The sequence below is a fragment of the Zingiber officinale genome, chromosome 4B, assembly GCF_018446385.1.
Source record: "Zingiber officinale cultivar Zhangliang chromosome 4B, Zo_v1.1, whole genome shotgun sequence".
NCBI classification, from domain to species: Eukaryota; Viridiplantae; Streptophyta; class Magnoliopsida; order Zingiberales; family Zingiberaceae; genus Zingiber; species Zingiber officinale.
The window spans coordinates 139140024-139161045 of record NC_055993.1 but is presented as its reverse complement, the minus strand read 5'-3'; the positions used below and the strand labels follow the sequence as shown (position 1 = coordinate 139161045).

At 38.0% G+C, this 21022-nt stretch overlaps 2 protein-coding genes and 1 pseudogene across 2 annotated transcripts; 2 read left to right on the top strand and 1 right to left on the bottom strand.

Annotated features, from left to right (window-relative positions):
- The first annotated feature begins 1775 nt into the window (after window positions 1-1775).
- On the top strand, window positions 1776-4349 carry LOC121978038 (CRAL-TRIO domain-containing protein YKL091C-like). Its single transcript, XM_042530433.1, has 6 exons — window positions 1776-2051; window positions 3230-3488; window positions 3577-3613; window positions 3695-3800; window positions 3887-3997; window positions 4095-4349. The coding sequence occupies exons 1-6, from the start codon at window positions 1926-1928 to the stop codon at window positions 4197-4199; spliced, it is 744 nt and encodes a 247-aa protein (XP_042386367.1). The 5' UTR covers window positions 1776-1925; the 3' UTR covers window positions 4200-4349.
- A 1818-nt stretch (window positions 4350-6167) lies between these two features.
- Window positions 6168-11859, top strand: LOC121977077 (annotated as a pseudogene).
- A 1369-nt stretch (window positions 11860-13228) lies between these two features.
- On the bottom strand, window positions 13229-20617 carry LOC121977075 (retinoblastoma-related protein-like). Its single transcript, XM_042529588.1, has 18 exons — window positions 20150-20617; window positions 19936-20040; window positions 19722-19855; window positions 19543-19639; window positions 19363-19409; window positions 17828-18029; window positions 17677-17743; window positions 17391-17570; window positions 17121-17311; window positions 16174-17047; window positions 15296-15443; window positions 15138-15210; window positions 14847-15023; window positions 14642-14761; window positions 14427-14571; window positions 14234-14346; window positions 13810-13925; window positions 13229-13735 (listed from the first exon to the last, which is right to left on the bottom strand). Exons 1-18 carry the CDS (start codon window positions 20228-20230, stop codon window positions 13579-13581), a joined length of 3027 nt encoding a protein of 1008 aa, XP_042385522.1. The 5' UTR covers window positions 20231-20617; the 3' UTR covers window positions 13229-13578.
- Between the last annotated feature and the right edge of the window lie 405 nt (window positions 20618-21022).

Sequence of the window (21022 nt, the reverse complement as noted above, 5' to 3'; positions counted from 1 at the left end):
GCTGCTACCACAGGCAAAGGTTACGCACATAAAAAAGCAGCAGAAGCTCTCCACCTACGTTCCCTCCTCCTCTGTCGTGCAACTTTTGCTCGATGGAGTGCCCGTGATAGTTCGGGTAAAACTCAGTTCGTCGTGACCACTAGTGCTTGGTGGAATTACGGTTTACTGTTGTATCTTGAGAAGCAGACATCCTAAGAATGCCTCGAAGCACAGCCAAAGGTGGGACATATCTCTTTTAAGGAAATTGCGTTTATCGCAGGCCTCGATTCGCTCAGCTCTAGACCGGTCGCTTCGCTCAGCTATTCGCACGCCCGGTCGCTCGGAAGCATGCTCGTCCAGTCGCTTTCTAGTGTTCGCCCGACCGACCTCTAACTTGGCCGGTCGGTCAACTCGCTCGACCTCTTTGCCTAGCCGACCCCCAACTCGCTCGGCCTCTTCGCTCGACCGGCCTCCAGTTCACTCGATCGCTTGCCCTTTCGCTCGGTTGGTCGCTCTACTGCTCTGCCCGACCAACCACTTAGCTGCTTCGCTTGATCTATCTGCCCTACCAACCTTGATCTCTCTCGACTCAATCGCCAAGCTTGGTAGGCTAAGTTGCCCGGCTGGCCTTCAACTCGCTCCGTCTCTCTGCTCACCTGACCAGCTGTAAACTCGCTCGGTAACTACGCTCGACTAGTCTCAAGCTTGCTCGAGAGTTAGCCCACTCGGTCACTGTGCAGCCTTCGTTCAGCACTTGGCAGATACCAGTCTCTGCTGACAGCCTGAGAATATCAGCTCAGGTCATTTCAACATATAAGTGAATTTAATTTGGTGTTTTTAAATTCAGTTAATACCATGTAAATTTCCGACAGTAGATTATTTTCGTTTAACAATTATAACTATCTTGTCGTACTTGAGCTTTAGTTAATTGGACTTAACTTGGATATGACTCGGGCCGACTTAGATTGGGCTCGACCATGAGTCTTGAACCGAGTTCGAGCATGAGCTGATTGGCTCAGCTCAAGTGCGTCAACTAAGTCCTGGGTTTGATTGACTATAGTGGAACTCCAAAGAATTGGCCCAACCCAAATTGGACTTGGTCTTTCTTGAATTTATCGGGATCTGCATTGATTGAGTGGGCCCCTCCCCCGCTGAAAATACATTAATATTACTACAGTGTAGCTATATTTTATTTATTATGTTCACTATTTTTTTTAATATGTATTTAGTATTTTTCCAAAATCTAAACTTTCATTTATGATGGTTAGATTTGTGATATATGTATTGATCAACTTTACTATGCTGAACACTCAATAATTATGGGATTAATTAATTGATGGATGAGATTTCTGTATTAATTATAATATCTTATGTATTATTTCATTCAAATCTTATTAATAAATTAGGATCACACTAGATTTAAATTTTTATAATAAAATAATATGAACATTAAAATAATAAAAGAAAATCTATGCAAATTTTGTTCTTGGTTCAATTAATCTTTAGGTATAAAGACACAATTTTAATTTTAAATTTTAAATTTTAAATTTTAAATTAAACAAATAAATTTAAACATTTTTCCAAAAATAAATTTCATAAACTATATTTATTTATACTCTTTTTTTTTTAACAAAAGAATCGAGTTCAAATTTTGGCCGATTTTGAAATTAATCAATCTCATGCATTTTAAAGTATTTCTTGAGGAAATATATACAAATATAAGAGTTATAGGGGGCTAATTAAAATTATCCTCTTATTCATGTCATCTCCATGTTCCCGGGAAAAGGACTATAGCAGATCGGCTTCATTAATGGCACGGCTCCCCCCCACTTTCGTAGAAGAGCTTCGCGCTTCTGATCCACCACCCACTTCGCCCGCCCGCCCGCCTCGATCTCATCAATAAGAAGGAGAGTGCCAGAGAAGCAGCAGAAGAAGCGACGCCGGCAATGGAGCCCGAGAGGAAGCTCGCGGAAACCCCAATCGGTGGCGTCGAAGACCACAGCGACGACGGCGAGTGGAAAAAGGTGGCTCTTTTGAGAGAACTCGTCGAAGTTCAAGACCCAGATTCCAAGGTCAGATTTCTCTTCCGCTCCTCTCTCTTCTTCCCCCAGCTCCTTCTTTTACTCCCCAAATTCCAGTTTTTCACAAGGGTTTCCATTCTTGTCGCCAGTCAAATTTATGGTTCGAGAAGGTTCCGCAAGAAAGAATCAAAATCGACTTTTGTTAATCTTTGCAGTTTCTTTTTTTCCCCTACTGATTAAGATGTTTTATGGTTATCTCTGAAAAGTCATAGATTGAAATTTTCTCTCTTTGGAGTGAATGGCGTTTGTGTCATCAATCACTATCATCATTTATTATCAATAATTTTGCGAAAATTTTTTAAAAAAGAAGGGTTGGTACTCAGAACCACATCTTTGAATCGATGTGAAGCATGATCAGATTGGTTAGATACTTACATTAAACTTCTGAGATATTAAATTTATGGGGGTGTTGACAAGTAGGAAGGTAGATGCAACTAATTGGCTGCTTATTGCAAATGGTCATTGTCGAATGAAAGCTCCCTTGTGCAGAAATAGTTTAATGACAGCTTATTAGGACAAAAAATTAATAGAAGACTAATGATTTATTCTTCAAGTTTAAACTTGTGTCTACTTCTTCCCTCAAGTTTAGATATTGATATATATTGATGCTTTAGGACTTGTGATAGTCTCCCATAGTTCACATTGTTCTTCAAGAATTGTTCACTATTACAGTTTTGATGATTAGTCAAATTGTATATATCTTCATAAGTTGTTCCATGGTCTTTATACTACCCGGTAACAAGATGTCTTTGTTGATTTCCTGTACAAAAAAAAAATGAAAAGAATAATTGTTATGGTGTTATCAAACAAGTTATAAATAGGTAAAACTCTACGTATATATGTATTATTGATCAATATGAAATATTGCGTATACCGACATTTTTTTTAACGATCTACAACTCGGTATATACCGACATTTTTTATAGCTCATATGCAAGTTTTTTCATGGCTTATTTTCTAGTCGATCATTCTAATGCTCTTGTCAGTGCCAACAATTACTTGTTCTCTGAGAATAAATTGTTGGGTCTATTTGAGTGGATTTCTTGTTAGTTCTTGGTTATTTCAAAATTGACCATAAGTTCCTCGCAAAAGTAACTTCTCTCTTGAAATCTCAAATCATTCTGTTACTTATTTGTTAACCTTCAGTTTGTCGAATTGGTATGATGCAGGAAGTAGATGACTTGATGCTGCGAAGGTTCTTGCGGGCACGAGATCAAGATGTCAACAAGGCTGCTGCTATGTTCTTGAAGTGCTTAAACTGGAGGAAAACTGCAGTGCCTAATGGTTTCATCGCAGAGGAAGAAGTTGAGACCGAACTTGCTCAGAAAAAGTTATGCATCCAAGGACTCAGCAAGGCAGGCTGCCCGATTGGGGTCATATTTGCAGCGAGACACTTCTCTTCCAATCGGGACATGCATGTGTTCAAGAGTACGTTCTCAGTTGATACCCTCACAAAATATTAGGAAGTTGAAACTATTATCTCACTGTGCTCTTGTTTTCGATCTCGTGATTTCAGATTTCTGTGTTTATGTCCTCGACAAACTCTGTGCAAGGTAATCTTTTGATTTATCGAATGAACAAGAATGCCGTCTACTCGATTACATAGAATTCTGATAAGGAGTATGACCTTGCAGTATACCAAGTGGGCAAGAGAAGTTCGTTGGCATTGTAGATTTTAAAGGTTGGGGTTATTCCAACTGCGATATTCGCGGGTATTTAGCGGTTCTTGACATCATGCAGGTCTGTCTCACAGAGTATTTGCCAAGTAAAACTGTAGACCATCACTGATCAATTATCGAAAACTTGTTTGGGGTTGTCATTTGCAGAATTGCTACCCGGAAAGGCTGGGGAAAGTCTATTTAGTTCATGTTCCTTATCTTTTCATGAAGGCATGGAAGATCATATACCCATTCATTGATAACAATACCAGGAAAAAGGTAGTCTTCAGAACTCTAACTCTGTTTACAATCTTCGGTTAGCTTTTTTGTTGTTAGTTTTGAAACGAATCTGAAGTTTTTCCAACACCGATCATAGATTGTCTTCGTCGGGGATAAGAATCTGAAAGATACTTTGCTGGAAGAGATTGATGAGAGCCAGATACCAGATATATATGGAGGAAAATTGACCCTGGTTCAATGATATATTCATTAATGAATAATTATTCAAAAGTTTATGATAATTTATGAGTTTAATTATGAACTCTAAAGCTACTCTTGTTAAAGATTTAAGTATAAGAAAATTATGATTTAGCATGAAATAAATGAGAAAGTGCTACTCTTATTCTCTTTAGTTGTTGCTTTGTTCTTTCTCAATCCATTCAAGGATGGCAATAAATAGAACACCAGTGTATGTTTCAGTCAGAAATATTTAATCTGCGAAAAATTTAAATTTCGTCCCCTCGCAGCCTCTTCACAGTTTCCTGGTACGAGAGTAAATTAGGAAATCGAAAATCAAAGTAAGTCACCATATGGAGAGGTAGTTTTGCCGATTGTATTGGGAATCTATTCTTCTTCAATTCTACAGTTCGATCTAGTGGTGAACCGCGCTCTGTTATGCACAGGGGTTGGACAGAGATATTTATTGTTGTATTAATATTGGATAATTATTTTAGCGGGTCATTAAATTAATAATTCTACTTTTTCTGGTTTTTTTTTCTTTCGAACTTTAGCTTATCATTCTTAGAAAAATATTTATTTTATTAAAAAAGTATATAAAAAAAAAGTAGATCCGTTATCTTAACGGCCCCCATAATGTCGACCTATTAAAAAAATTTAAAAGACATTATGTTACATGATCCTATCCGAAATTTGAGAAAATGATAAATTAAGGATATCATTGTTGTATTGACCGAATATAAATCATGCTCCACTCTATTACACAAGAAATGTTAGTGTTGAGTCAAGAAGGGGTTTTCGGTGTTCACCCTCCGATACTCAAGTCAGTCATTGGAAAGAAGGAAGAAAACAGAGCAACAACAAACACAGGCGTAAATAGTGAATAATGTGTACCTCCGCCGGTGCATAGACCCCCCCCCCCCCCATATATAGCGCCCCAACTGGCGACGTGTATGTTCCTCGAAGTGTGGGCACGTTCTCAAATTTGTCCTATAAAGGACCTATCAGGAAAGTACCTCTAACATCATACCTTGACAGGGCATGCATATCCCTAACAAAATAGTAGAAAATTCCGTCGTATGATTCGCTTGTTGATCATACCTCGTGTCAGCGGTACTATTCCCAGAAGGATATTAAGAGATACGACAATGATCCCGCTGCTCGGTCGAGCGCGGTAACCGCTCGACTTGGGACTACTCGACTCGATCGGCCTCAACTATTCTTCCTTGTGGTGACTAGCTATAGTAGCTTGTCCCCTCTCGATCGGACAAGCGCTTCGGTCTCCTTAGTGCTCTGTCGATCCACTCTGAACGTCTGGCGATCTTACCATATTGTTCTGAGCTAGACGGGTGGTCAGTTCGGACAAGCCTCTTGCCGATCGGACATTACCTGCACTAATCAGTCATTGTAGTTGACCTCCACTCGTGCACCATAGGTGAGGTTTTTGATATCCTAGTATTGATCATCTTGACTTTGACCTCCACCTTAGCAATTGACCGGTACAAGACGGGCCCTTTTATCACCGCATCAATATATATTAAAAAAATACTCTTAATTTAATATTATCATAGTATTTTTGGTCAGAATTATTATAATGTTGATCAGTGTTAAAGTTGGTTAAAATTAATTAGAATTATTTTTTTTTATCAAAACCTTTTCAAAGTTGTAATAGTTTGGGATCCAACTGTTATAATAATATTAAAATAAAATTATTTTAAGATAAAAAAATAAATGAGGTGTTTTCTTGATATATTTTTTAATATGGGTATTTATTTTTATGATAACGAAAAATAAATGGTTCCATTTTGAAAGAAAAAAAAAAATCATTGCATTGCACAAGTATTTACACTAATTCTAAAATATATATTTCAAATACTACACGGTTGACCCGTCAGAAGACAATTATTGCCTTACCCTCTTTATAACTGGTACTGCAAGCGGGGCCCATTTATTCTTGTACTCAAGACAACTACGCCCCCAACGAACCGGGGTGGACAATACATTGCCATGTCCCATCGGATTAACACGTTTCGCCTTTCCATTCGTCCGATTCAAAAATACCCGATGTATCGCCGTGGAACTTCGCAAGGGATTCCGATCGCCCCATTCCAAGATGACGCCTTGGCGCTCTCTTTGCTCGCTAATCCTTCTCCTCGCCGCCTTCCTTCCCTCGTCGGAATCCGACTGACGGAGCGGCTGCAGCCTCGCCCTCGGATCATACCAAGTAATTCCCAACGACAACGCCAGCTACATCGCTTCCCTCTTCGGTTTATCCGACAACAGCTCTCTGGGCCCTTACAACCCCGACGTCTCTAACCTCAACAGCATCGAGATCGGGAGGCGACTCCATGTCCCCTTTAGCTGCGACTGCATCAATGGCTACTTCCTCGGCCACAATTTCTCCTACCGCGTCCCCTCGGGGTACACCTACATAAGGATCGCCAGCAAGGTGTATGCCAACCTGACCACGGTTGAGGCGCCCACCCATTTCAATAGTTTCGAGGAGAAGAACGTGCCGACTGGGGCGAACATCAGTGTGATTGTCAATTGCTCTTGCGGGAATGGGGCGCTGTCGAGGGGCTATGGCCTGTTCGAGACGTACACGATCCGTCCAGGGGAGAACCTGTCGTCCGTGTCCGCGGCTTACAACTTCACCTCGCAAGAGAGTTTGCTGCAGAGTTATAACCATGGGTCAAATTTCACTTCCGGAACGGTGTTTATCCCGACCAAAGGTGAGCTTGTTTCATGTCGAGAGAAAATTTTGATTCAGCAACACTGTTCAAGCAAGCAAGTAGATATATATATTTATATTTTTTGTAAAGAAAAACTTCAAAATTGTTTGCCTGGTGGACTTGTCATCATTTACCCTGTATTCTTGTGACTTTACTGCACGATAGCACTGCATCACTGTGCTACGCCACCTGCTATGGACCCTGAGTAAAGTATCCTTCTCAATGAACCGTAGAACATTGATGGAGAAAAGTGAAAAACTTAACCTCTAGTGCTCTTTGGACAACAGAAAGCACTCCACGACAAACAAAAAAAATCTTCTTTTCTACGAGTCTTTTGGTTTTCCAAAGTCTCTATAATCTCTCCAAGATGCCTCGTAGGATCGAAAGTTAGTCTAGAATGCTCCTTCAGTAGTCAAGCTTATGGTTTTGACTCACTGGGCCTGAGCTTATTTGCCCTGCTGGCTTTAATGAAGTGTGACTATTTTTCTTTTCTTACATTTGCTAATCCAGTGTAGGAGTCTCTTATCTTTCTTCTATCCTTTTATTTCATTATCTTGATTACAACATTTGTTACTTAATTTTGCAGACCCAATTGGAAACTATCACCCACTTTCAAGGTAAATATTGATGTTCACCAGTAGTAACTTTGAACTTTGACTGTTCTAAATGTAGTCTAACACAAATCTTGCACTACCGTGCTATTCAGTGCAGGTTATTTGTTTTCCTATCTGTTCTACCGATTTTTTATCATTATAGCAGAAGGGCATAAATCTCTCATGGAAAAATAAATCTTCCTGGATTACTGATTTCCCTGAAGAGGTTATTGTTGCTGTTGTGAAAACCAACAGGAATTTCTGCGGATGCTATTTCTGGGATTATTGTAGCTGTACTTGTTGCATTACAATTGGGAATTTGTTTATACATTTGTCTTCAAAGGAGAAAGAACTCAAAGGTAGCTTCATTCCGATCACCAGCAGAAGGTATCTTATATTGCGCAGTCATCATAATTTTATATTGAGATTACATTAGGAACTGCAAAATTGGGTGTTTTATGTTTTCTTCATTCTCAAACTCTTTCAGTTTTTTATGGGAGAACAATGGTTTTTTTTTAAATTTCTTCATTGGAATATTGTTTCAACTTATGATTGCTATGATAATTGAAAATTAAATATAACAGTTCTTGGTTAATGCATAATATAACGTCATAGAGTTTGCCACATGAAAGGCACTTGGCAAGGGCACTCTTTTGGGGACTTGAAAACCAATCAGTAAATGAATGCAATCAGGTAGGGAATCCCTAATGGATTACAAGATGTCTACCCTATATATTTATATGCTCTGAGACATCTATAGCACACCATTGATACATTATAGGCTGCATTTAAAAGAGTATTAATTGGTACTTCTGGATCACTGATCGAAATCCCAAATGACCAAATCTACATACCATATGGTTACATACTGGTTAGATAGAGATGTAGCTAAGCAAGCATCAAACTCTTTTTACAAACAATAATATGTTGTTGAAGTCTGGAAAATTTTTGACATATTTCATCTGGTTCTGGTTAAATATGAAAATTCTGCTTATGTAAGGTAATGATGAAGTTCTAAACGGTAGAAACATAGATTTTGATGGATGAATTTTCTTTGAAAAAAAAAAATTAAAAAAGATAAGGAATTCGTGATGAAACAATTTAGCAAGAAGAGGTGGAAGGATAGATTGGGAAAGAAAGGATGTGTGCAAAAAAAAGTAAGCAGAAATTGATAGGGAAAGATAACTTTAATTTGTGATTCCTTGGAAGTAAAGAAAGATGGAGGGAAAGTTTAGATTTGCAAAAATTTATTGTTTACAAATGTAAAAATGATTATTTATTCTATTTTAGAAAATGTTTTGGGTTAGATTTTGACCGATTTTCTGGTCAAAAGCATGCATAGTATTGCTTTCACTCGATTTGAGCAAAAACAATACAAGCATGTGCTGGGTAAACATTTCCTCAGCACAATCCTTACATTCCACCAATGTTACTAAAAGAAATGGCAGGAAACACACATTTCCTTTTGCTGGCTCTTCTGCTGTAAGAAATTCACAACAATATCTAAGTGTTAACTTACCACGAATCAGTCAGTGTATTTTCTATCTCCATTTAGTGGTAATTCCGAGTTAAATTGGTACTTCAGTAAATATTGTAATCTTAATGAAAAGGGTAAGGCTCAATGGAATCAGTATGACTTTAGTCAGCTTTGCCTCAATTCAGTTTACAATATTGATATAAAGGAAGGATAATTGTAATTGATTGGGATCTTTCTGTCAAATGAATAGGGATGAGATTTGTTTATGTTTGGCTCATGAATGATCTCTTTCCAATATCGTGAAAGTAACTCAGTTCTCCAAATTTTGGATTATTCCACCTTTGAAAAACTTTCTAAACTCCTTTGTGATGAAGACATTAATTCCTTCTTATCCTCAAGCTTGTTTTCAGCATGTAAGAACTTAATATTTGTTGGCCACTAACACATTGTTTTCCTTTTGAAGCTGAAGTTTCAATATACAGTAAGTTTCATCCCGAGTGGTTAGTTCCCCATTCACAGGCTTCACTATTGACAGATCAGTGAAATTCTCTTATGAAGAGCTTGCTAGTGCTACCAATGATTTTAGCAGGATAAATAAAATTGGAGGGGGTGGCTTTGGACTGGTTTATTATGCAGACCTTAGAGGAGAGGTTAGCTGCATGATGCAATTATAATGTCAGTGAATTTGAACTGCTTTTATGAATGGATCCTCTATGGTTGTGGGAAAATGCCCACCAATCAAATCAAGTCAGAATATTTTGTTTATCCCACTTTATTGGATTTATATTCTTTTCCATGACATGGTTACTAGGTTCTATAATGATCATAAGAACAAAACTTTGAGAGATCAACTTTTAGTATTTAGAGTAGTTCAATGACTGCAATTTATATGTTTCACTTTAATATCAATAATTGGACTGCTGGATCAACCTCTATCAAACTTGAAAGGTTAGATACATACTCTTAGTTATGAGCTGAAATTGTACTTTTATGATGACTTCTCTTTGCGGCACCTACAGAATTTTCAGTTATTTTTTTTGTCTGCTCGATTTAATTTGTTCTTCCTTACAGAACCTCTCTCCTAATATTTGGTCTCTTCTGCAGAAAGCTGCAATCAAGAAAATGGACATGTGGGCAACTAATAAATTTCTTGCCGAACTGAAAGTCTTAACGAATGTTCAGCACTTGAATTTGGTAAAGCTTTAATTCATTCGGTGCATCATGCATAGTCAGGATAACCTATTTTGGTTGGCTTTTTTTCTCTTTCCATTTCTTCAGGATTTGTTTTCACTTGGGAATCCCGAGTGTTGCCAAACCTTATGGAAGTATTTTGATAATTTCTCGAATAATTTTCTGAAATTGGCTTTTGTTTTTACTCCAGTGGTCACATAAATGGATGTAGGCATGGAGCTGACCTTAAATAGTTGGGACTCATGAGTTATTGTTGTACGGCATAACAACTTCTAGAAGACTTATTAACTGCCAGTAGCCTTTGCTTATATCTTAGCCTTCTACCAAGGCTTTGGAGGTTCAATGCTATTGGTTCTAGCTTAATGATCTTACTAAATTCTGCATACATCTAAATCCATTCACATATGGATAGACGGGATTAACCATTCTTCAATAGTGCTCATAGTCAACTACACTTGTCGATTGGTTTTGAATGCTGTTTGCCTTTTTTTACCAATCTGATCAATCATTTATAACAGATTGAATAAGTGAACATTTACCTTACACAGTTTCTCTAGAAAAGGGCTTTCTGCATCCCAACCCATGATGCTTGGTGTCAACACAGTTGAAATAGTCAAGTCACTTCTTATTTGGATTCCATTTTGTTTCAGATTCTTGCTAGAATACATAATACTGAATAAGAGCCTTGGATAACCTCATTGACTGAAGTGGAATTTGGAATGCCCCTAATCTAGTAGTTAATGGAATGGGAGAACTTATGACAAAAAAAAACAAAATAGTTATTGTTATGCCTCTCTCTGTGCCACTTTTTCTGAACCGTGGTAAACTAAGCATTTTATGCAGGTACGTTTGATTGGATACTGTACTGAGGTTTCCTTGTTCCTTGTTTATGAGTTTATTGAAAATGGTAACTTAAGTGAGCATTTGCGTGGGTTAGGTAAGAGTCTACACAAAGTAAAAAATCAATCTTGAATTGATTAATTTGAAGCCCCATCGTCCTAGATGAAGTACCATTTGCTATATTTTAATATATTTTCATGTAGGTAGAGAGCCTTTGCCCTGGCTTACAAGGATACAAATTGCCCTTGATTCAGCCAGGGGTCTGGAGTATATCCATGAGCATACCAATCCAGTGTATATACATCGTGATATCAAATCATCTAATATACTGATTGACAAGAACTTCCGAGCAAGGTACTTGTTGGATTGCAAGATAAATGCTCGCACTGAATGCTGGAAATTTGTGTATTTTGAAGGTTGCAGATTTTGGTTTAGCAAAACTCACTGAAGTAGGTGTAGCTTTGCAATCAAAGCTTGTTGGTACATTTGGTTATATGCCTCCGGAGTAAGAAGCATTGATGCTTCTCTCTAGTTTAAGATACATCTTTGTTCTCACTATTTTCATCTCTACAATGAATGAAACAAGATGGTTTTTGCTTTTCATTATCAACTCACAAATTCATGTGATGTATAAAGAAAATAACTAATTCACTACGGCTGGTTTCTCTTGCAGATTCACATGGTAAAATTTCTCTAAAGGTGGATGTCTATGCATTTGGAGTTGTTCTTTAACAAATGGCTCGGCTACAGAACCAAGGGGATTGGCTGCTCTAGTTATATTGCACTTCCCTAATCATTCTATGCATGACATCCATATTTGATCATCAGGAAATTAAAAAGACATTCTATTTACACACCATTGAAAAAATGCAGTTCGAGGAAGCCCTTGGCAAACCTGATCCAAAGGAAGAACTGAAAAAGCTTGTTGATCCTCGGCTCAATCAGGACTATCCACTCTACTCTGTTCTCGCGGTGAGGAACTAGTCCCTTAAACAGGACAATAGTTATATGAAATCCTCTTTCACTGAGCATATGGCGAAGGGGACTTAAAATAACAAGTGGATAAATTTCTTGCATAATCTTAAAGCATTTGAATTTGTTATTCTATTGTAATCATTGACATTCGCTCAAACAATACCAAAGCACACGGTAAATAAAACTGCAACACCTAAATAAACATGACCACGATACTTGCTTGCAAGTGGCAAAGATAGAACAACAAATTCAAATACTTTTAAGATTAATGCAAGAGCCACGACACTTGCTGGTAGTAGATATAGATCAGTAAATTCGAATGCTTTAAAATCTGTTCGAGGAAATTTATTCACTTATTGTTATTTTAAGTCTCACTTCACCAGATGCAAGAACCCATTAAACAGTAAATATTCCTTAAAGATCTTTGCTTTTCTCTAGATGGCCTTGTTGGCAAAGTGTTGCACCCAAGAGAATCCCCATCAGAGGCCAAGCATGAGGCAAATTCTAGTATTATTGATGACACTATTGTCAGTGACTGAAGACCGGAACATGGGCTCCTTTTTTTGCAAATTCATCTGAAGGTACTTCTTGTCCCTCCACTCTTTTCAGTCATCATTTGTACTTGCGATCAATAAATTTTCTGTACCTTAGTATTATTCATCAGCCAAGTATTATAAGATTAGAGATGTTAATGGATGAGTTAGTATTGATGTATATACTGTTTTTAACTTAAAAATCTTTTCGAGATCTACTACAGTCTGCGTTGAGTGAACAATAACAAATTCCCTTGAGACTCTTTAAGATTCTTGCAAAGGCGTGTTAAAACCATAGATTTTGGTGACATTTTCTTTCTACGTTACATTTTGTCGACCTTTGTTGATTCTTCGCCATAAATGACTTGGAAGCGAGAGTTCATTAGATAATGGATCTTAAGTTCTAATATTCTATATGAACGCTATTGTATCAAATGACAAAGACTGTTGAGAAGGAAACGACTTTTCCCAGACGAATTGAAACATTTGATTCATATAACAAGAGAAAGGTAAAGATATGTAGAACTAAGTGGAACAGGATTGAAACTCCAGATCTTTGTATTGGTTATTCCTAAAAATAAAAACATATTATTCAAAATATTTTAAAAGATAATTTTAAGAAATCAAAAATAAAAAACATTTCCTCTGGGAAGTTGGCCTTCGCCATCCTATAAATGCCCTCCATGAACAATATAGAATCATTTAAAGAACAATTAATAGGCAAAAGGGAAAGAAACTTTCTTCTGGTAATCAAGAAACTAGCAAATATACATCCCTCAATCACTGACCAGGTAGAAAAACATCATAGAAACCTGAACGTTTATTGCCAATCACACTAGATCTGGCCTTTTTCGCTATAAATATTCGGAAATAACACATTCAGAAACTTGGAGGCTGCGAAAGAAGCAAGATTTGATTTTTAGAATTCTACGGCATCAAGTTTTGAGCTAATTGCTTGTGTCAGACCCCTGTTGACAACTAGTCAGTGAAAGAGGTTAGGAACTTCATCTAAGTGGTAAGTTAGCATAGATCAGATTGATTAGACTACCACACTGTGAACACTTCAGCTATCAGGTTGCTCAGCTTTTACAGTTGACTTTAAAGTCAGAGCATCATCAGTGCCTGGAGCAGCAGCAGCAGCAGCACCGTTCTGGAGACTCCTAGCTACAACGAAGTCGCTTAGCACATCGAAATTTAGTCTGCCACTGACCTTTCTTCCACTGCAGATGAGAGGCATTGAATCAAGGTATCCAACAGGGAGGTCAAATGGTATAAGTGACATCTCATGAAATACCAGTTTAGACGGTCGTTGATGGCTGACAGATCTTTCGAGGGGCTCTGATACGCGTGGGTGCTTTCGCCAACACATGCATAGTAACTCTTTGAGCTTGGAGAGAGCAAGGCATCCATCTGGAAACATTGAATGATGCTTTCGCATAAATTAGAGAAGGGCATTAAATCATGAAGGTTAGATTTTGGTCTAAACCTTCTTGAATCAAATAAGATTGTAAATGATTTCTTTTTTTTTCTACATGCACAAGCATTGAATCCATTTCTCCTAATTTTTATTCCAACTGTTGTGCTTTAGATTCAGAAATCAGTTATCAGTTGAAAACATAATGGAGACCAATTCCTATAAAACATGCTTAGACACTAGATCTACATGGATAAACAAGAAACTGATGAAATTGACATGAAAATTGCAGAAAACTGCACACCTTAGATGATCGCAGAGGCGAAACATATACATTATGACCAGCGGAGACTTTCTTTGGAGACATGTCAGGAAGATGTGGAAAGGAGGACATCCTAGGCGATCCTGGAATTTGGCCTGTTTTACATGTTCTTAGCAATGCTTCATAGATCATGCAACATAGTGTAACATTTTGAAATAAAATAAAACAAACTTACCATCAGAACTAATTTTGTCTTCAATGGTTTTGTTGCTAGTATTACTCACACCGGCATGCCCTAGTTCAACCAACAGAGGCTTCACTGAAGGAACAAATACCTCATTGTAAAATGTAATGATATCAACATGCTCCTGCCCTGTTTTCTGTTCACATATATGTCAGAATGGATTCATAAATCTTCCATTTAAATGGAACAGAGTAAAGATATATTACTCCATTTCGGCTGTTCGATGGCCAGTGAACAAAAACACTGCGAAAAACTTGAGGTTTACATTGTGATTGCTTTCTGTAGTTGTATATGATCTCCTTAAAGGTTAGGCTGAGTTGAGAAATCTGTGGAAAGAATGCAAGATTCACATGCCTTTCACAGCTTACAAGAAATGGAAAAGGAACTCACTCCTGGTCATCAGAGTTATACCTTGGCAACCCCATAGAAGCTACAAAGAATTAATTGATCAATATGCCGATTAAAAAAAAGAAGAGTTCGGTGAACAAGAATCTGCTGAATGAGAGAATAGATGCGCTCTAGAATTTGCTGGGACAACTGAAGCCTTTCACTCAAGCTTTTGATTCTGATAGCTGCCAGCTTTGTAATCTATGAAGCACCAAAAGAAAGGGAATAATTGGAAGAACAAATAAGTCACCACAACTCTGTCGCAAGGGCAGCATTTATACGTGCATCTATATTAATTCAAGGTTCATATTTAACCTTACTAAAGAAGACATTGATCCCTGTTTCTGCACAAGTTTCCCCTCCTCCAGTTGGATTTGGTCGTGTTGGGCTGAATACAAATTTACTTTTTAGATTCAGAAACAGAAAGATTTGGGTAAATGGAATAAAACATATATCTAAGCAAAGTTATTAACCTTGCAAAAGCAGATTGAAGAGGTAGTTTAGATTTGGGACTACAGAAGCCACGATCCTTCACAGGTGATTTTAGGAAGTTTCGTTCTATTAACACATTTCTGTATTCATTGCATGCTTTCTTTGGAGATCTAGGGTCTTCATTTTGTTCTGTAACACCAGTCGGAGAATAACCATTTAGTTCAGTACTTCAGGAATGAATAAACATATAATGATATAATCTGAGTCAGGAAACATGTTAATATAAGATGGTGCACAAGATGCAACGTCTGTGTAACCGTTAATTACAAGGTCAGAAAAACTAGGTATTTGAACAGGAATGGTTTCAGTAGCTCAAAATGCTTGCTGCAATAGCATAGTCACCATGCAATCACCACATAGCTACATGAAAACAGAGAGCAAACTTCAGCATTGAATCTTGTCAAAGGACAGATTTGTTAACAAGTACACAACTACCATCTCTTTTCTTGAATACAATAGGTGAACTATGGTTGGCTTTGGTTATTGGGAAAAAAAACCTAAATTAAGTTTCTTGCGACACTGACCATTAGAAACACAGATTGCAGAAATCAGATACTCCTGCAGGATTCACCAACTAAACTTTGTGAATCCTAAATGGGAAATGATCAAACCAAGAGACAGAAGCTAATTTAATGCGGCTTAGGTTGCTTAAAAACACTGTATAGTTTTACAAGAACTAGCTACACCATGTGCTTATCCTCCTAAGAATATGGTTTTGTGCATGTCTAAGATAAACTTGCATGATTAACAAGCAATCAACTTCCAAACAAACAAACACACACAATTATAGTTCCAAAAATAACTTAGTATGCCACTGAAAAGAGACAAATTGCAAGCTTCACAGAATGACGCTACAAACCTGGGGAATGTTCAGATTTTGGGAAAGGTAGAGTCAGGCCTCCAGAAGAAACATTATAATTCCCAGCGATTGTATCGAGAGATGGCATTGGTTCTGCTAATAATCCTAAACGATTTATTTCTGTAGAAAGAACTGGTCGGGCTACTATCAAAGAATTATACATCGAGGAACCTTTTTCCCATGCCATGCTTTCTAAGAGCCTCTCTTCCAGAGAATTTAAATGTCTTTTCAACTCACGCGGAAGGCTTTCCTCATGCCTGACATAACTCTCTATGACCTTGCTCAAATCAAAGGCTGTAATGCCTGTTTTCTCCAAAACAGCAGGAAACATCAAGGTAACAGTCTTATGCGCAGTCAAAACTAGTTCAGATGAACAAGCAAGCATGCAGCGATGAAATCGTTCATTTGATAACAATGAAGTAAGATTGCTTCCATTTAATATATGTGATTCTGCTCTACACATTGCCTCCAAAACCCTGTAGTACAACTTAAGCGCCTCCAACTTTCTCTGCTCAGCCCATATACTATCCATCCGAGCAGAACTCTGCATGCTACCTGAAATATGCCTATCTCCAAAAGCAGAGGAAAGAAAAATAGCTCCAAGAATAATGTTGGCTCTTTGTGTTACTTCACTGGTTATATCCTTGTCACAAGTTGAAAGAAAACGAAGAAGCTCCGGCGAGGGCCTTGAAGGAAGAGGAGATATAATGTTTCGAAGCCACTTTGCCATAGTCATAGCGGAGCTCACTGGAGTAACAGGAGCCAACTTAGCACTCCCTATAAGACTTCCCTTCAAAGGAGAACCAGGAGAACATGGTGGAGACAATGGACTTGTGATAGACTTTGCTGGTGAAGCAATTAACTCATACTTTCTCTACGATTGAACAACATCAAACAATCAGACAGATTGCGATAAATTAAAAGAAGCATATGCTGCAGAACCATACCTTTGTTCCGCACATGTTAATAATGCCTCCAGATAAGCTTCCACTGCCAATTAGACTGTCGCTGTCATTAACAAACATTCGCTCATCTAGCTCACCTTTAAGGATTGCATCTTCGTAATCTTTCTCTAAGATAAGTATACTTGACTGTAATGACTTTTCCTCCAAGAGGTCATCAAAATAGGTCAAGCCATCTATAACATAGAAATAACTATTATGACACAGATATAAGAAAGTGTATGAAGTAAAAGGGCAGTAAAGGTGGCTTAGGACCTGTGTTGATGTAAGCCAGACATTCATTCTTTGCATTTGAAGCTTCTTGTGGTTTTTTCTTCAATATGCCCACTATCAAGTTATTTGCCATTTCCATTACTCCCCGCAGTTCGTCCTCTGAGGCATCATATTTCTCACATAGAGAAGCTAAAAGGTTGACTCCCTTATCTGACCGTTTAGCTGAAAATGGAATGCCATATTAGCCATCACAACTAAGATGAGAAACAGTACACAAATGATTGACTCACAATCCTGGAAATGAAACAAAGGTACAAGATGTAATTACCAAAAATTGGTGAGTCTTGAATACTAAATTTCCTGATATGTTTGGGCGCGTGGAGAATAAGTATAGCCTACATGGGAAAAAAACAGTAATAAGGAACTTTGGAAGTGTTACACTGGCATAGAAGTTTGAAATATATGTTCCACAGACTAACCAGTATGGAAACTAGTCCATTAGTACATGTCACAAGATCCTTGAAGCGTCCAAATGCATGTATGCGGAGAGCTAAAAATAATAGCCATCCAAATCGATGGTAGTCAGAAATATAACCCTTTTCACAAGTAGAAATTGTTGAATCATGACCGTTGCTTGTATCAGTTTGCATGAATAACTCTTGGTATGCTCGTTTATAGTACCTGATCCGTTTCATCATGATAAGCTTACTTGAGATTATATAGTTAACATACAATAATTACAACTATGACAATTTCAATCTAGAATTATATTATATAAGAAACAAGCTGTATATTGGACATCAGAAATACATCCACTTCAACTGCAAATTGGAAATGGTATTTTAAAATCTGAACAGCTAGCAAATGTCAACCATTTTTAGAAATCTAAAGTTTTACAGCCATGCAGGTATATGTAAAAGGAAGTCAGTCACACTAATTCTAGGTCCAGAGGTTACCAACAAATGCATCATAGTGTCATCCAATGCACCATGAAATGCAAATCCATTTCTAATATTTGATTTTGAAATTCATAAGACAAGTAGCTTCTCTAACTATAAGTTGCAAAGGAAAAAAATCAACAAAAGGGAAATCAAATTCTGAAAACAATATTAAAATCATTCCCAATGACAATAACAAAGGAATTGTCAGAGTTATAATCCCTTCCAGCTCATCCAATTATACAATTTGTTGATGACCGCCACCTTGTAGCTAAATATGTGAAATGTCAATCCATTTCTACCATTTAATTTTAAAATTTGAAAGACAAGTAGGTCTCCAACTAAAAGTTGCAAAGGAAAAATCCAACAAAAGGGAAAAAATATCAAATTCTGAAATAAATCCTTTACAGTTCATCCAATTTTACGAACATCATCCAATAACAAAGGAAATACCAGAGTTATAATCCCTTCCAGAGTTCCAGATCATCCAATTTTGCCAACATCGCAGAGATATCATTACAACTTATTTATGCATACTCCATCACTCATAGTAAAATATGTGAAAATGCTAAAATTAATCTGGACTGGAATGCAAAAAGGAACATATGATGATCATAAAAATGAAACCATTAATTCTTTTGCTAGATACAAATACCACAAGAATTTGAGATATAATTATTTTCCAACCTCCCTTATAAAAGTAATCATTCATTTCCAACCAAAAACTATTAAAAAGTCATTGCACAGAAAATTAGGGCGAACAAGCCAAGCGATTTAGGTTATAATGTTGGTAGAGGAAAGAACCAATCTCAACAAGCACAAAGAACTAAGTGATGATTCTTGACATGATGTGATACTTGGATTTTTTTTTCTCTTTTCTGATCCAATTGATGGTTGTTTAGAATTAATAAAAATAACTACGAAAAGCATTGCAAGTTTTATTGATAGGCAATATGTCACCGGTAATCAGACAAATAAGTTCAATAATCATTAGTTACAATGCAAATGTTGTGGTATACACATAAGCACTTGAAATGTCAGCCAATAGTACAAGTATCAGTAGATTGAAAGAATACCTGCTAAGAAGACATAAGTGAACAATGTTCGCCTGTAGCTCCTTCACCTAACCAACAAGAAAACATGAGCTCTAACTATCTGGGGTAGACAACATGGAACTATATGCGAGGAAAGAGAAGAATCTGAAATCAGTGACCAGTTGCTTAGTCAAGATAACAGAAAGGAATGTTTTTTTTTACCTCAAGCCTCTTCTCCCAGTCTGAACCATATAAACCACTTAATATGTAACCTGCCTTCAGACAAAATTGTGGCATCTCTTTGAAGAAATCCACAACACTACAAGTAGAAAACAAAGGTTCAGCCTCACAAACACAAAAACCCAACAGTGAAAAGGGATTAAACAAGAAAAGTAACTCACTTCAGCTTAAATATTCTCAGTATCTGACAGAGCGTGATGCCATTTTCTTCCTTGTCTTGCTTAAGTCTCCCCTTCCCTAGCTTTGTCACACAATACAAAGTAATTGCAGACCAAAACCTCTCGATCTCTTCAGGCTACAAAATGAGTAATTTTGATAACGAAACGACTAAACTTAAACCCTTAACCCCCCAAACGACAGCCCAAATTCCCTTACCGATCCACTTCCGATAGCGGACATATTTGCCAAGAGGAAGTGTTTGGTTTCCTTGAATAAAAAGATAGCTTGTCTAAGCATGCCCTCGTCAAGAGTCAGCTTACTCTGCATAACAAATCAGCAAATCACCCAAAAGAGGAAAATAGTTAGATCGGATAAACCAGATCAAAAGAATCACATGTGATAATTAATTAGACGACAAATTCCAGCAAACCTTGCACACATCAATAAAACGAGCTTCCATGGCGCCTCCGTCACCCTCAAGCGATGCAATCGACGGCTTCACGTCCTCCATGTCCAACCACCACCTATCTGCTATCTACTAAAAATTTATCCTCAGAAACCCTAGCCGACCAACCTTCTTGGCTCCGAAACTCGCCGAAGGGTAGATCCAACCAAAGACGGCGCCGAGGAGCCAGCAACCTCCAAGGCAAAGTTGGTAACTTCTCTCTGCCCCGACCAAAAGCTGCCGGAGATCACCGGAATTGACGGATCCAGCAGGAAACGAAACCGGCGGCAGCGGATCGAGGCCGAAATCGCCGACTGTAGGGTTTGGGGATCGATGCCGCACACAACCCTGCTCTCTCTCTCTCTCCTCCGCCTCCTTGTTTCCCTCCCTTTTCTCCCGCCGTCTTTTATACCGGCGATGGATCTCCCTCTGTTTTCGCGCGGGAAAACGCATATGCATGTTATGTGAAGGCGGCACACATGTCATGGCCGACCATACATGCATGTGACAACCAATCACCGAAAGACGCGTGTTCAGCCCTAGTAAATTTCATCTTATTGATTCTTTTTTGCCACGGAAAATTACGTGCTCTGGAGAACGACAGACAAGGGTGGGACCGCAATTGTGCAAGGAAATAGTCGGACCGACCCTTCTTGACAACCTTCACTTGCCTACTCTTTTGTTGATTGGGAGACTGGATGCGGGTCCCAAGTTGCTCTGTCAGCTTTAGACTGGTTGGACCTCATGGGTTGCCTAGTCGAAGCAGGAGAGAAAGCTAATGGGTACCTGACAATACTCGACACGAATTCATACCTTTCGGTTGGTTGGATGAGGAGCGCGGGGCCGCTTAGTACGATG